Genomic DNA, 17,277 nt, shown 5'->3' with positions numbered 1-17,277 from the left:
AGCTAACAGCCAGACAGATACAATACAAACATCCAGCTAACAGCCTGACAGATACAATACAAACATCCAGCTAACATCCTGACAGATACAATACAAACATCCAGCTAACATCCTGACAGATACAATACAAACATCCAGCTAACATCCTGACAGATACAATACAAACATCCAGCTAACATCCTGACAGATACAATACAAACATCCAGCTAACATCCTGACAGATACAATACAAACATCCAGCTAACAGCCAGACAGATACAATACAAACATCCAGCTAACATACTGACAGATACAATACAACATCCAGCTAACAGCCAGACAGATACAATACAAACATCCAGCTAACATCCTGACAGATACAATACAAACATCCGACGCGTACACATCCGCTCTCCGACAGATACAATACAAACATCCTGACAGATACAGTACAAACATCCAGCTAACATCCTGACAGATACAATACAAACATCCTGACAGATACAATACAAACATCCAGCTAACAGCCTGACAGATACAATACAAACATCCAGCTAACATCCTGACAGATACAATACAAACATCCAGCTAACATCCTGACAGATACAGTACAAACATCCTGACAGATACAATACAAACATCCAGCTAACATCCTGACAGATACAATACAAACATCCAGCTAACATCCTGACAGATACAGTACAAACATCCTGACAGATACAATACAAACATCCAGCTAACAGCCTGACAGATACAATACAAACATCCAGCTAACAGCCTGACAGATACAATACAAACATCCTGACAGATACAGTACAAACATCCAGCTAACATCCTGACAGATACAATACAAACATCCTGACAGATACAATACAAACATCCAGCTAACAGCCTGACAGATACAATACAAACATCCTGACAGATACAATACAAACATCCAGCTAACATCCTGACAGATACAATACAAACATCCTGACAGATACAATACAAACATCCAGCTAACATCCTGACAGATACAATACAAACATCCTGACAGATACAATACAAACATCCTGACAGATACAGTACAAACATCCAGCTAACAGCCTGACAGATACAGTACAAACATCCAGCTAACATCCTGACAGATACAGTACAAACATCCAGCTAACAGCCTGACAGATACAGTACAAACATCCTGACAGATACAATACAAACATCCAGCTAACATCCTGACAGATACAATACAAACATCCAGCTAACAGCCTGACAGATACAATACAAACATCCTGACAGATACAGTACAAACATCCAGCTAACAGCCTGACAGATACAATACAAACATCCTGACAGATACAATACAAACATCCAGCTAACATCCTGACAGATACAGTACAAACATCCAGCTAACAGCCTGACAGATACAGTACAAACATCCAGCTAACATCCTGACAGATACAGTACAAACATCCAGCTAACAGCCTGACAGATACAGTACAAACATCCTGACAGATACAATACAAACATCCAGCTAACATCCAGACAGATACAATACAAACATCCTGACAGATACAATACAAACATCCTGACAGATACAATACAAACATCCAGCTAACATCCTGACAGATACAGTACAAACATCCTGACAGATACAGTACAAACATCCAGCTAACATCCTGACAGATACAATACAAACATCCAGCTAACAGCCTGACAGATACAATACAAACATCCAGCTAACATCCTGACAGATACAATACAAACATCCAGCTAACAGCCTGACAGGTACAATACAAACATCCAGACAGATACAATACAAACATCCAGCTAACAGCCTGACAGATACAATACAAACATCCTGACAGATACAATACAAACAGCCAGACAGATACAATACAAACATCCAGCTAACAGCCTGACAGATACAATACAAACATCCAGCTAACATCCTGACAGATACAATACAAACATCCAGCTAACATCCTGACAGATACAATACAAACATCCTGACAGATACAATACAAACATCCAGCTAACAGCCTGACAGATACAATACAAACATCCAGCTAACATCCTGACAGATACAATACAAACATCCAGCTAACAGCCAGACAGATACAATACAAACATCCAGCTAACATCCTGACAGATACAATACAAACATCCAGCTAACATCCTGACAGATACAATACAAACATCCAGCTAACAGCCTGACAGATACAATACAAACATCCAGCTAACATCCTGACAGATACAATACAAACATCCAGCTAACATCCTGACAGATACAATACAAACATCCAGCTAACAGCCTGACAGATACAATACAAACATCCAGCTAACATCCTGACAGATACAATACAAACATCCAGCTAACAGCCTGACAGATACAATACAAACATCCAGCTAACATCCTGACAGATACAATACAAACATCCTGACAGATACAATACAAACATCCAGCTAACATCCTGACAGATACAGTACAAACATCCTGACAGATACAGTACAAACATCCAGCTAACAGCCAGACAGATACAATACAAACATCCAGCTAACATCCTGACAGATACAATACAAACATCCAGCTAACATCCTGACAGATACAATACAAACATCCAGCTAACAGCCTGACAGATACAATACAAACATCCAGCTAACATCCTGACAGATACAATACAAACATCCAGCTAACAGCCTGACAGATACAATACAAACATCCAGCTAACATCCTGACAGATACAATACAAACATCCTGACAGATACAATACAAACATCCAGCTAACAGCCTGACAGATACAATACAAACATCCAGCTAACATCCTGACAGATACAATACAAACATCCTGACAGATACAATACAAACATCCAGACAGATACAATACAAACATCCAGCTAACAGCCTGACAGATACAATACAAACATCCAGCTAACATCCTGACAGATACAATACAAACATCCAGCTAACATCCTGACAGATACAATACAAACATCCAGCTAACATCCTGACAGATACAATACAAACATCCTGACAGATACAATACAAACATCCAGCTAACAGCCTGACAGATACAATACAAACATCCAGCTAACATCCTGACAGATACAATACAAACATCCAGCTAACAGCCTGACAGATACAATACAAACATCCAGCTAACATCCTGACAGATACAATACAAACATCCAGCTAACATCCTGACAGATACAATACAAACAGCCTGACAGATACAGTACAAACATCCAGCTAACATCCTGACAGATACAATACAAACATCCAGCTAACAGCCTGACAGATACAATACAAACATCCAGCTAACATCCTGACAGATACAATACAAACATCCTGACAGATACAATACAAACATCCAGCTAACATCCTGACAGATACAGTACAAACATCCAGCTAACATCCTGACAGATACAATACAAACATCCTGACAGATACAATACAAACATCCTGACAGATACAATACAAACATCCAGCTAACAGCCAGACAGATACAATACAAACATCCAGCTAACATCCTGACAGATACAGTACAAACATCCTGACAGATACAATACAAACATCCAGCTAACAGCCTGACAGATACAATACAAACATCCAGCTAACAGCCTGACAGATACAATACAAACATCCAGCTAACAGCCTGACAGATACAATACAAACATCCAGCTAACATCCTGACAGATACAATACAAACATCCTGACAGATACAATACAAACATCCAGCTAACAGCCTGACAGATACAGTACAAACATCCAGCTAACATCCTGACAGATACAGTACAAACATCCAGCTAACATCCTGACAGATACAATACAAACATCCAGCTAACATCCTGACAGATACAATACAAACATCCAGCTAACATCCTGACAGATACAATACAAACATCCAGCTAACAGCCTGACAGGTACAATACAAACATCCAGACAGATACAATACAAACATCCAGCTAACAGCCTGACAGATACAATACAAACATCCTGACAGATACAATACAAACAGCCAGACAGATACAATACAAACATCCAGCTAACATCCTGACAGATACAATACAAACATCCAGCTAACAGCCTGACAGATACAATACAAACATCCAGCTAACAGCCTGACAGATACAATACAAACATCCAGACAGATACAATACAAACATCCAGCTAACAGCCTGACAGATACAATACAAACATCCAGCTAACATCCTGACAGATACAATACAAACATCCAGCTAACAGCCAGACAGATACAATACAAACATCCAGCTAACATCCTGAGAGATACAATACAAACATCCAGCTAACAGCCTGACAGATACAATACAAACATCCAGCTAACATCCTGACAGATACAATACAAACATCCAGCTAACATCCTGACAGATACAATACAAACATCCAGCTAACATCCTGACAGATACAATACAAACATCCAGCTAACAGCCTGACAGATACAATACAAACATCCAGCTAACATCCTGACAGATACAATACAAACATCCAGCTAACATCCTGACAGATACAATACAAACATCCTGACAGATACAATACAAACATCCAGCTAACAGCCTGACAGATACAATACAAACATCCTGACAGATACAGTACAAACATCCAGCTAACATCCTGACAGATACAATACAAACATCCAGCTAACATCCTGACAGATACAGTACAAACATCCTGACAGATACAATACAAACATCCAGACAGATACAGTACAAACATCCAGCTAACATCCTGACAGATACAATACAAACATCCAGCTAACATCCTGACAGATACAATACAAACATCCAGCTAACATCCTGACAGATACAATACAAACATCCAGCTAACAGCCTGACAGATACAATACAAACATCCTGACAGATACAATACAAACATCCTGACAGATACAATACAAACATCCTGACAGATACAATACAAACATCCAGCTAACAGCCTGACAGATACAATACAAACATCCAGCTAACATCCTGACAGATACAATACAAACATCCAGACAGATACAATACAACACATAACAGCCTGACAGATACAATACAAACATCCAGCTAACATCCTGACAGATACAATACAAACATCCAGCTAACAGCCAGACAGATACAATACAAACATCCAGCTAACATCCTGACAGATACAATACAAACATCCAGCTAACATCCTGACAGATACAATACAAACATCCTGACAGATACAGTACAAACATCCTGACAGATACAATACAAACATCCAGCTAACAGCCTGACAGATACAATACAAACATCCAGCTAACATCCTGACAGATACAATACAAACATCCTGACAGATACAATACAAACATCCTGACAGATACAATACAAACATCCAGCTAACATCCTGACAGATACAATACAAACATCCAGCTAACATCCTGACAGATACAGTACAAACATCCTGACAGATACAGTACAAACATCCAGCTAACAGCCTGACAGATACAATACACAACATCCTGACAGATACAATACAAACATCCAGCTAACATCCTGACAGATACAATACAAACATCCTGACAGATACAATACAAACATCCAGCTAACAGCCTGACAGATACAATACAAACATCCTGACAGATACAGTACAAACATCCTGACAGATACAATACAAACATCCAGCTAACATCCTGACAGATACAATACAAACATCCTGACAGATACAGTACAAACATCCTGACAGATACAATACAAACATCCAGCTAACAGCCTGACAGATACAATACAAACATCCAGCTAACATCCTGACAGATACAATACAAACATCCAGCTAACAGCCAGACAGATACAATACAAACATCCTGACAGATACAATACAACTCCAGAACATCCTGACAGATACAATACAAACATCCTGACAGATACAGTACAAACATCCAGCTAACATCCTGACAGATACAATACAAACATCCAGCTAACATCCTGACAGATACAATACAAACATCCAGCTAACAGCCTGACAGATACAATACAAACATCCAGCTAACATCCTGACAGATACAATACAAACATCCTGACAGATACAGTACAAACATCCAGCTAACAGCCTGACAGATACAATACAAACATCCTGACAGATACAGTACAAACATCCAGCTAACAGCCTGACAGATACAATACAAACATCCTGACAGATACAATACAACATCCAGCTAACAGCCTGACAGATACAATACAAACATCCAGCTAACATCCTGACAGATACAATACAAACATCCAGCTAACATCCTGACAGATACAGTACAAACATCCAGCTAACATCCTGACAGATACAATACAAACATCCTGACAGATACAATACAAACATCCAGCTAACAGCCTGACAGATACAATACAAACATCCTGACAGATACAGTACAAACATCCAGCTAACATCCTGACAGATACAATACAAACATCCAGCTAACAGCCTGACAGATACAGTACAAACATCCAGCTAACAGCCTGACAGATACAGTACAAACATCCTGACAGATACAGTACAAACATCCAGCTAACAGCCTGACAGATACAATACAAACATCCAGCTAACAGCCAGACAGATACAATACAAACATCCAGCTAACATCCTGACAGATACAATACAAACATCCTGACAGATACAGTACAAACATCCAGCTAACAGCCTGACAGATACAATACAAACATCCAGCTAACATCCTGACAGATACAATACAAACATCCTGACAGATACAGTACAAACATCCAGCTAACAGCCAGACAGATACAGTACATGTGGTCAGGGCTGACCTGTGTCCAGGACGGGAGGCCAGTTCCTGATGTCAACTGTGGCGACCGCCTCCTTGGACCGCAGCAGCTTACAGATGACCGCTGTGGTCATCACACAGGCTGAACGACTGACCTGGAGGGAGAGAGCGATAGATGAAGGGAGAGAGAGCAATAGATGCAGAGCGAGAGAGATAGATAGATGCAGAGAGAGAGAGAAAGATAGATGTAGAGAGAAAGAGAGATAAGTAGATGAAGGGAGAGAGAGAGATTGATGAAGAGGTAGAGAGAGAGAGAGAGAGAGAGAGAGAGAGAGAGAGAGATAAGGGAGAGAGATAGATGAAGAGAGAGAGAGAGAGAGAGAGAGAGATGAAAAGAGAGAGAGAGAAATAGATAGATGAAGAGTGAGAGAGAGATAGATGAAGAGCGAGAGAGAGATAGATGAAGAGCAAGAGAGAGATAGATGGAGAGAGAGATGAAGAGAGAGAGAGATGAAGAGAGAGAGAGATTGAGAGAGAGATGAAAAGAGAGATGAAGAGAGAGAGATAGATAGATGAAGAGAGAGAGATATGAAGAGAGATAGATAGATGAAGAGAGAGAGGTAGATGGAGAGAGAGAGAGCGAGAGAGATGAAGAGAGAGAGATAGATGAAGAGAGGGAGGGAGATGGATAAAGAGAGGGAGGAAGATGGATGAAGAGAGGGAGGAAGATGGATGAAGAGAGAGAGGAAGATGGATGAAGAGAGAGAGGGAGATGGATGAAGAGAGAGAGGGAGATGGATGAAGAGAGAGGGAGATACATGAAGAGAGAGGGAGAGATACATGAAGAGAGAGACAGCGATAGATGAAGAGAGAGAGATTAAGAGAGAGAGGGAGATAGATGAAGAGAGAGATAGATGAAGAGAGAGAGAGAGAGATAGAGAGAGAGAGAGAGAGAGAGAGAGAGAGAGATGAAGAGAGAGTGGGAGATGGATGAAGAGAGAGAGGGAGATGGATGAAAGTGAGGGAGATGGATGAAGAGAGAGAGGGAGATGGATGAAGAGAGAGGGAGATACACGAAGAGAGGGAGATACACGAAGAGAGGGAGAGATAGACGAAGAGAGAGAGGGAAAGAGGGAGAGAGATGGAGAGAGAGAGGGAGATAGATGAAGAGAGAGAGGGAGATAGATGAAGAGAGAGGGAGCGATAGATGGAGAGAGAGATGAAGAGAAAGATGAAGAGAGAGGGAGATAGATGGAGAGAGAGAGATGAAAAGAGAGAGGGAGATAGATGAAGAGAGAGGGGGAGATAGATGAAGAGAGAGGGAGAGATGAAGAGAGAGGGAGATAGATGAGAGAGTGTGATAGATGAAGAGAGAGAGGGAGATAGATGAGGAGAGAGAGGGAGCGATAGATGGAGAGAGAGAGAGATGGAGAGAGAGATGCTGTTACATTCTCTTTCTCTTCTACCTCCTCTCTACCCGGTTGCCTGGGCAGTATTGCCCTCTAGTTTACCACAGTCATTGACCTCTCACCTCTACGATCATCTTGACCGTGGGCAGTGTGGTTGAGATGTTCTGTGGGTGGGGCGGTCTGACCGTGATAGGAACACAGCCAGCGTACAGACAACCGTAGAACGCTGCAATCAGGTCTATACCTGTAACACACATAGGAGAGAGAAGTGAAGAGTGTATTTGGGCGTACACATATGCTGTGTGTGTGTGTGTGTGTGTGTGTGTGTGTGTGTGTGTGTGTGTGTGTGTGTGTGTGTGTGTGTGTGTGTGTGTGTGTGTGTGTGTGTTACCTGGTGGGTAGACCAGTGCTATGTGGTCTCCCTCCTGTAGTCCTCCTCTCTCCAGCAGCAGAGCAGCAACTCTCTCTGCCCTCTTATGGAGCTGAAGACACGTCAGAGAACTAGACACCGCTCCCTAGAGAAAGATGGAGTGATAGAGCGCAATCAGATTCCAATCAGAGTCCGTAACAATCAGAGTCCTTAACAATCAGAGTCCAATCAGAGTCCATAACAATCAGAGTCCAATCAGAGTCTGTAACAATCAGAGTCCAATCAGAGTCCTTAACAATCAGAGTCCATAACAATCAGAGTCCATAACAATCAGAGTCCAATCAGAGTCCATAACAATCAGAGTCCAATCAGAGTCCTTAACAATCAGAGTCCAATCAGAGTCCTTAACAATCAGAGTCCGTAACAATCAGAGTCCAATCAGAGTCTGTAACAATCAGAGTCCAATCAGAGTCTGTAACAATCAGAGTCCAATCAGAGTCCATAACAATCAGAGTCCATAACAATCAGAGTCCATAACAATCAGAGTCCATAACAATCAGAGTCCAATCAGAGTCTGTAACAATCAGAGTCCAATCAGAGTCCTTAACAATCAGAGTCCTTAACAATCAGAGTCCTTAACAATCAGAGTCCATAACAATCAGAGTCCATAACAATCAGAGTCCATAACAATCAGAGTCCTTAACAATCAGAGTCCATAACAATCAGAGTCCATAACAACCAGAGTCCAATCAGAGTCCGTAACAATCAGAGTCCATAACAACCAGAGTCCAATCAGAGTCCGTAACAATCAGAGTCCGTAACAATCAGATTCCAATCAGAGTCTGTAACAATCAGAGTCCTTAGAAATCTGAGTCCGTAACAATCAGAGTCCATAACAACCAGAGTCCATAACAACCAGAGTCCAATCAGAGTCCGTAACAATCAGAGTCCATAACAACCAGAGTCCAATCAGAGTCCGTAACAATCAGATTCCAATCAGAGTCCGTAACAATCAGAGTCCATAACAATCAGAGTCCATAACAATCAGAGTCCATAACAATCAGAGTCCAATCAGAGTCTGTAACAATCAGAGTCCAATCAGAGTCCATAACAATCAGAGTCCATAACAATCAGAGTCCTTAACAATCAGAGTCCAATCAGAGTCTGTAACAATCAGAGTCCATAACAACCAGAGTCCAATCAGAGTCCGTAACAATCAGATTCCAATCAGAGTCTGTAACAATCAGAGTCCAATCAGAGTCCTTAACAATCAGAGTCCATAACAATCAGAGTCCATAACAATCAGAGTCCAATCAGAGTCTGTAACAATCAGATTCCAATCAGAGTCTGTAACAATCAGAGTCCAATCAGAGTCCTTAACAATCAGAGTCCATAACAATCAGAGTCCATAACAATCAGAGTCCATAACAACCAGAGTCCAATCAGAGTCCGTAACAATCAGATTCCAATCAGAGTCTGTAACAATCAGAGTCCAATCAGAGTCCTTAACAATCAGAGTCCATAACAATCAGAGTCCATAACAATCAGAGTCCAATCAGAGTCCATAACAATCAGAGTCCATAACAATCAGAGTCCATAACAATCAGAGTCCATAACAATCAGAGTCCAATCAGAGTCTGTAACGATCAGAGTCCAATCAGAGTCCATAACAATCAGAGTCCATAACAATCAGAGTCCTTAACAATCAGAGTCCAATCAGAGTCTGTAACAATCAGAGTCCATAACAACCAGAGTCCAATCAGAGTCCGTAACAATCAGATTCCAATCAGAGTCTGTAACAATCAGAGTCCAATCAGAGTCCTTAACAATCAGAGTCCATAACAACCAGAGTCCAATCAGAGTCCGTAACAATCAGATTCCAATCAGAGTCTGTAACAATCAGAGTCCTTGAAAAATCCATGGCATAAGTGTGTGTGTGTGTGTGTCAGTGGAGGCTGGTGGGAGGAGCTATAGGAGGACGGGCTCATTGTAAAGCTGGAAAGGAATTCATGGAACGGTATCAAACACATCAAACATATGGAAACCACATGTTTGACTCTGTTCCTTTTACTCCATTTCAGACATTAAAATGAGCCTGTCATCCTATAGCTCCTCCCACCAGCCTCCACTGCTGTGTGTGTATGTGCATGCATGTGTGTTTGTTTGTGTGTTACCCGGGAGCTAAGCAGTGTGTAGAGGATGTGTTCAGGCGTAGTCTGAGATCTCCACTGCAGAACCTCTGACAGGAACAGGAACTACAGAACACACAACATGATATGCCATCACAGAATGTGTAATAACTACAATCCATCACAGTTTAAAACACATTATAAAGTCCTGTGTGTGTGTCAGGCGGAAGAAATACACACACGATGTGTTACCTGGTCATTGTCATCAGTTTGTCCCAGGTCTCTGCCACTGGCCATAGCGATCCTCTTCCCAGACACCAGGTTCCCCACCATCACAGAGGCAGGACCAATCTCTACAACACACACACAACACACACACACGAGGTCAGGACACGTCCAAAACATGATTTGAATGACCAGATACAACAAGCAGCTTGAGAGCTATAAGAGCTAACAATGTTCTTCAGGTTTCCAGCAAAGTTGCTTCTCATCGTTCACTAAATTCTAAATTCATTTTCATTCCAAGATGGCATAGCAGTAAGGTGTCTTTTGTCTTCGTCTTGTCGTGTCCGGTGTATTTATCTTTTCATATATTTTTTCTTCGCATATCTTTTTAAATATTTTTCTTAACCCCAACCTCAACATACTCTCCTGCAACCCGCCTCACCCAATGTGGTATGGATCTGCTATTTTCTTTACTCCAGAACCGGAACCCCCAACAGAGGCTAGCCAGCTAACTAGCTACTAGCTAGTAGTCAGCTAGCCACTGCTAGTGGTCATCAGCTAACCTTTAGCCCAGACAACTCCTGCCAGTCTGCACAGCGCGATTCAACCCAGAGCTTATCGGACTTCTTTTTCTCCATATCCCCGGATTCCTACCGCAAGCCTATGCTAGGCCCATCTCCCGGCTAGCCGAAGAGGTCCAACAGCCAATCCTTGGGCTACAATACCTATTTTGCCAATTGGCCTGGACCCCTTTTATTGCCGATACGGAGCCCCGCCGATCCATCACGACTGGACTACCGACATAATCCGCCCAAGGGTTTTTTTCAACAGGTTCCTCCGTCGCGACGTGCCCTGGATGCCCATCTGCTAGCCTGCTAGCCACGGCCTGCAAGCTGTCTAGAGCATACCAGACTGTTAGCATAAGAGGTCCATCAGCCAATTTTTTGGGCTACTATACCTATTTTGCCAATTGGCCTGGACCCTATTACTACACGGACACCTGCTGATCCATCACGACTGGTCTGCTGACGTAACCGCACGAAGGGGCTACAACAGACTTCTCCCGTCGTGACGTCTCTCTAAGGCCCTTCTGCTAGCCTGCTAGCCCCGGCCCGCTAGCTGTCTGAATCACCGTGTCTCCAGCCCGCCCAGCTACACACTGGACCCAATGATCACTCGTCTACGCATGCCTCTCCCTAATATCAATATGCCTTGTCAATTGCTGTTTTGGTTAGTGATTATTGTCAAATTTCACTGAGGAGCCTCCAGCCCTGCTCAATATGCCTCAGCTAACCCTCTTGTCCCACCTCCCACACATGCAGTGACCTCACCTGGTTTAATTAATGTCTCTAGAGACAATACCTCTCTCATCATTCAATACCTAGGTTCACCTCCACTGTACTCACATCCTACCATACCTTTGTCTGTATATTATGCATTGAATCTATTCTACCGCGCCCAGAAACCTGCTCCTTTTACTCTCTGTTCCGAACACACTAGACATCCAGTTCTTATAGCCTTTAGCCGTACCCTTATCCTACTCCTCCTCTGCTCCTCTGGTGATGTAGAGGTTAATCCAGGCCCTGTAATGTCTAGCTCCACTCCCATGCCCCAGGCGCTCTCATTTGTTGACTTCTGTAACCGTAAAAGCCTTGGTTTCATGCAGGTTAACATTAGAAGCCTCCTCCCTAAGTTTGTTTTATTCACTGCTTTAGCACACTCTGCCAACCCGGATGTCCAAGTCGTGTCTAAATCCTGGCTTAGGAAGGCCACCAAAAACCCTGAAATTTCCATCCCTAACTATAACATTCTAGGACAAGACAGATCTGCCAAAGGGGGCGAAGTTGCAATCTACTGCAGATATAGCCTGCAGAGTTCTGTCTTACTATCCAGGTCTGTGCCCAAACAATTTGAGCTTCTACTTTTAAAAATCCACCTTTCCAGAAGCAAGTCTCTCAACGTTGCCGCTTGCTATAGACCACCTTCTGCCCCAGCTGTGCCCTGGACACCATATGTGAATTGATTGCCCCCCATCTATCTTCAGAGCTCGTGCTGTTAGGTGACCTAAACTGGGACATGCTTAAGACCCCGGCCATCCTACAATCTAAGCTTGATGCCCTCAATCACACACAAATTATCAAAAGAACCTACCAGGTACAACCCCAAATCCGTAAACACAGGCACCCTCATAGAAATCATCCTAACCAACCTGCCCTCCAAATACACTTCTGTCCTCAACCAGGATCTCAGCGATCACTGCCTCATTGCTTGCATCCATAATGGGTCTGCGGTAAAACAACCACCCCTCATCACTGTCAAACGCTCCCTAAAACACTTCAGCGAGCAGGCCTTTCTAATCAACCTGGCCCGGGTATCCTGGAAGGATATTGACCTCATTCCGTCAGTAGAAGATGCCTGGTTATTCTTTAAAAGTGCGTTCCTCACCATCTTCAATAAGCATGCCTCATTCAAAAAATGTAGAACAAAGAACAGATATAGCCCGTGGTTCACTCCAGACCTGACTGCCATTGACCAGCACAAAAACATCCTGTGGCGTACTGCATTAGAATCGAACAGACCCCGCGTTATGCAACTTTTCAGGGAAAATAGGAACCAATATACACAGGCAGTTAGGAAAGCAAAGGCTAGCTTTTTCAAACAGAAATTTGCTTCCTGCAGCACAATCCCCAAAAAGTTCTGTGACACTGTAAAGTCCATGGAGAATAAGAGCACCTCCTCCCAGCTGCCCATTGCCCTGAGGCTAGGAAACACTGTCATCACCGATAAATCCACTATAATTGAACATTTCAATAAGCATTTTTCTACGGCTGCCCATGCTTTCCACCTGGCCACCCCTACCCTGGTCAACAGCCCTGCACCCCCCACAGCAACTTGCCAAAGCCTCCCCCATTTCTCCTTCACCCAAATCCAGATAGCTGATGTTTTGAAAGAGCTGCAAAATCTGGAACCCTACAAATCAGCTGGGCTAGACAATCTGGACCCTCTCTTTCTAAAATTATCAGCCGAAATTGTTGCAACCCCTATTACTAGCCTGTTCAACCTCTCTTTCGTATCATCTGAGATCCCCAAAGATTGGAAAGCTGCCGTGGTCATCCCCCTCTTCAAAGGGGGAGACACTCTAGACCCAAACTGCTACAGACCTATATCTATATCTATCCTCTTTAAAAGCCATGTTAACAAACAGATCACCGACCATTTCGAATCCCACCGTACCTTCTCCGCTTTGCAATCTGGTTTCCAAGCTGGTCATGGGTGCACCTCAGCCACGCTCAAGGTCCTAAATGATATCATAACCTCCATCGATAAGAGACAATACTGTGCAGCTGTATTCATCGACCTAGCCAAGGCTTTCGACTCTGTTAATCACCACATTCTTGTCGGCAGACTCAACAGCCTTGGTTTCTCAAATGACTGCCTCGCCTGGTTCACCAACTACTTCTCAGACAGAGTTCAGTGTGTCAAATCGGAGGGCCTGTTGTCTGTACCTCTGGCAGTCTCTATGGGGGTGCCACAGGGTTCAATTCTCAGGCCGACTCTTTTCTCTGTATACATCAATGATGTCGCTCTTGCTGCTGGTGATTCTCTGATCCACCTCTATGCAGACAATACCATTCTATATACTTCTGGCCCTTCTTTGGACACTGTGTTAACTAACCTTCAGATGAGCTTCAATGCCATACAACTTTCCTTCCGTGGCCTTGAACTGCTCTTAAATGTAAGTAAAACTAAATGTATGCTCTTCAACCCATCGCTACCAGCACCTGCCCGCCCGTCCAGCATCACTACTCTGGACGGTTCTGACTTAGAATATGTGGACATCTACAAATACCTAGGTGTCTGGTTAGACTGTAAACTCTCCTTCCAGACTCACATTAATAATCTCCAATCCAAAAGTAAATCTAGAATCGGCTTCCTATTTCGCAACAAAGCATCCTTCACTCATGCTGCCAAACATACCCTCGTAAAACTGACCATCCTACCGATCCTTGACTTCGGCGATGTCATTTACAAAATGGCGTCCAACACTCTACTCAGCAAATTGGATGCAGTCTATCACAGTGCCATCCGTTTTGTCACCAAAGCCCCATATACTACCCACCACTGCGACCTGTATGCTCTCGTCGGCTTGCCCTCGCTTCATATTCGTCGCCAAACCCACTGGCTCCAGGTCATCCATAAGTCTTTGCTAGGTAAAGCCCCGCCTTTTCTCAGCTCACTGGTCACCATAGCAACACCCACCTGTAGCACGCACTCCAGCAGGTATATTTCACTGGTCACCCCCAAAGCCAATTCTTCTTTTGGCCGCCTTTCCTTCCAGTTTTCTGCTGCCAATGACTGGAACGAATTGCAAAAATCACTGAAGCTGGAGTCTCATATCTCCCTCACTAACTTTAAGCACCAGCTGTCAGAGCAACTCACAGATCACTGCAACTGTACATAGCCCATCTGTAAATAGCCCATCCAACTACCTCATCCCCATACTGTTATTCATTTAATTTCTTTTGCTCCTTTGCACCCCAGTATCTCCACTTGCACATTCATCTTCTGCACATCTATCACTCCAGTCTCTATCACTCCAGTGTTTAATTGCTAAATTGAAATTATTTCACCACTATGGCCTATTTATTGCCTTACCTCCCTTAACTTACTTCATTTGCACACACTGTTTATAGACTTTTTTTCTATTGTGTTATTGACTGTATGTTTTAGTCCATGTGTAACTCTGTGTTGTTGTTTGTGTCGCACTGCTTTGCTTTATCTTGGCCAGGTCGCAGTTGTAAATGAGAACTTGTTCTCAACTAGCCTACCTGGTTAAATAAAGGTGAAAGAAAAAAATATAATCAGCTCTTCTAAACGTGCAGTCTCTCTCTCTCTCTCTCTCTCTCTCTCTCTCTCTCTCTCTCTCTCTCTCTCTCTCTCTCTCTCTCTCTCTCTCTCTCTCTCTCACCTGGTTGTTTCTGTCGTGGTTTGGGCAGGTTGGTAACACAGGTGTGAGGACACATGAGGACGTTACAGGGGTGCAGCCCCCCCTCCAGGTACAGCTGTTTGGTCTCAGACAGGTGTAAACCCCCCAGGGGGGTCTTAGGGAGGGTGTTGGCTGGAACTAACCCCAGGCAGAACACACCCACACCATGGATACTGTCTATCGCCTGTCAATTAAACACACACGGACACACGCACACACACACACACACACACACACACACAGACACACACACACACGGACACACACACAGGGGAGGAGACAAGAGATCATGAACAACCTCCATTCACACATTTTGACTAGTCTGGTTGCATTATGGTCGTACTGGGGTCGTGTTGAGGTAGTGTTACCTGCATTATGGTCGTACTGGGGTCGTGTTGAGGTAGTGTTACCTGCATTATGGTCGTACTGGGGTCGTGTTGAGGTAGTGTTACCTGCATTATGGTCGTACTGGGGTCGTGCTGAGGTAGTGTTACCTGCATTATGGTCGTACTGGGGTCGTGCTGAGGTAGTGTTACCTGCATTATGGTCGTACTGGGGTCGTGTTGAGGTAGTGTTACCTGCATTATGGTCGTACTGGGGTCGTGTTGAGGTAGTGTTACCTGCATTATGGTCGTACTGGGGTCGTGTTGAGGTAGTGTTACCTGCATTATGGTCGTACTGGGGTCGTGCTGAGGTAGTGTTACCTGCATTATGGTCATACTGGGGTCGTGTTGAGGTAGCGTTACCTGCATTATGGTCGTACTGGGGTCGTGCTGAGGTAGCGTTACCTGCATTATGGTCGTACTGGGGTCGTGCTGAGGTAGTGTTACCTGCATTGTGGTCGTGTTGAGGTAGTGTTACCTGCATTATGGTCGTACTGTGGTCGTGTTGAGGTAGCGTTACCTGCATTATGGTCGTACTGTGGTCGTGCTGAGGTAGTGTTACCTGCATTAAGGTTGTACGGTAGGGTGATGTGAGGTAGTGTTACCTGCATTAAGGTTGTAGGGTAGGGTGATGTGAGGTAGTGTTACCTGCATTAAGGTTGTACGGTAGGGTGATGTGAGGTAGTGTTACCTGCATTAAGGTTGTACGGCAGGGTGATGTGAGGTAGTGTTAGCTGCATTAAGGTCGTACGGTAGGGTGATGTGAGGTAGTGTTACCTGCATTAAGGTTGTACGGTAGGGTGATGTGAGGTAATGTTACCTGCATTAAGGTTGTACGGCAGGGTGATGTGAGGTAGTGTTACCTGCATTAAGGTTGTACGGTAGGGTGATGTTGAGGTAGTGTTACCTGCATTAAGGTTGTACGGTAGGGTGATGTGAGGTAGTGTGACCTGCATTATGGTCGTACGGTAGGGTGATGTTGAGGTAGTGTGACCTGCATTAAGGTTGTACGGTAGGGTGATGTGAGGTAGTGTTACCTGCATTAAGGTTGTACGGTAGGGTGATGTGAGGTAGTGTTACCTGCATTA

General features: G+C 43.5%; 1 protein-coding gene across 1 annotated transcript in view; it reads right to left on the bottom strand.

Annotated features, from left to right (window-relative positions):
- Nucleotides 1-17,277, bottom strand: part of LOC106590456 (disco-interacting protein 2 homolog C) — a 40,090-nt gene that overhangs the window by 9,970 nt on the left and 12,843 nt on the right. Inside the window, exons 22-27 of the mRNA XM_045710594.2 lie at nt 15,789-15,990; nt 10,847-10,947; nt 10,640-10,720; nt 8,487-8,610; nt 8,218-8,339; nt 6,730-6,841 (exon numbers count right to left, since the gene is read on the bottom strand). Coding sequence (XP_045566550.1) covers nt 6,730-6,841; nt 8,218-8,339; nt 8,487-8,610; nt 10,640-10,720; nt 10,847-10,947; nt 15,789-15,990 — 742 coding nt within the window. The remainder of the gene's footprint in view (nt 1-6,729; nt 6,842-8,217; nt 8,340-8,486; nt 8,611-10,639; nt 10,721-10,846; nt 10,948-15,788; nt 15,991-17,277) is intronic.

The sequence above is a fragment of the Salmo salar genome, chromosome 29 (genome assembly GCF_965601325.2).
Source record: "Salmo salar chromosome 29, fSalSal1, whole genome shotgun sequence".
NCBI classification, from domain to species: Eukaryota; Metazoa; Chordata; class Actinopteri; order Salmoniformes; family Salmonidae; genus Salmo; species Salmo salar.
This window is presented reverse-complemented; position numbering and strand designations above follow the sequence as displayed.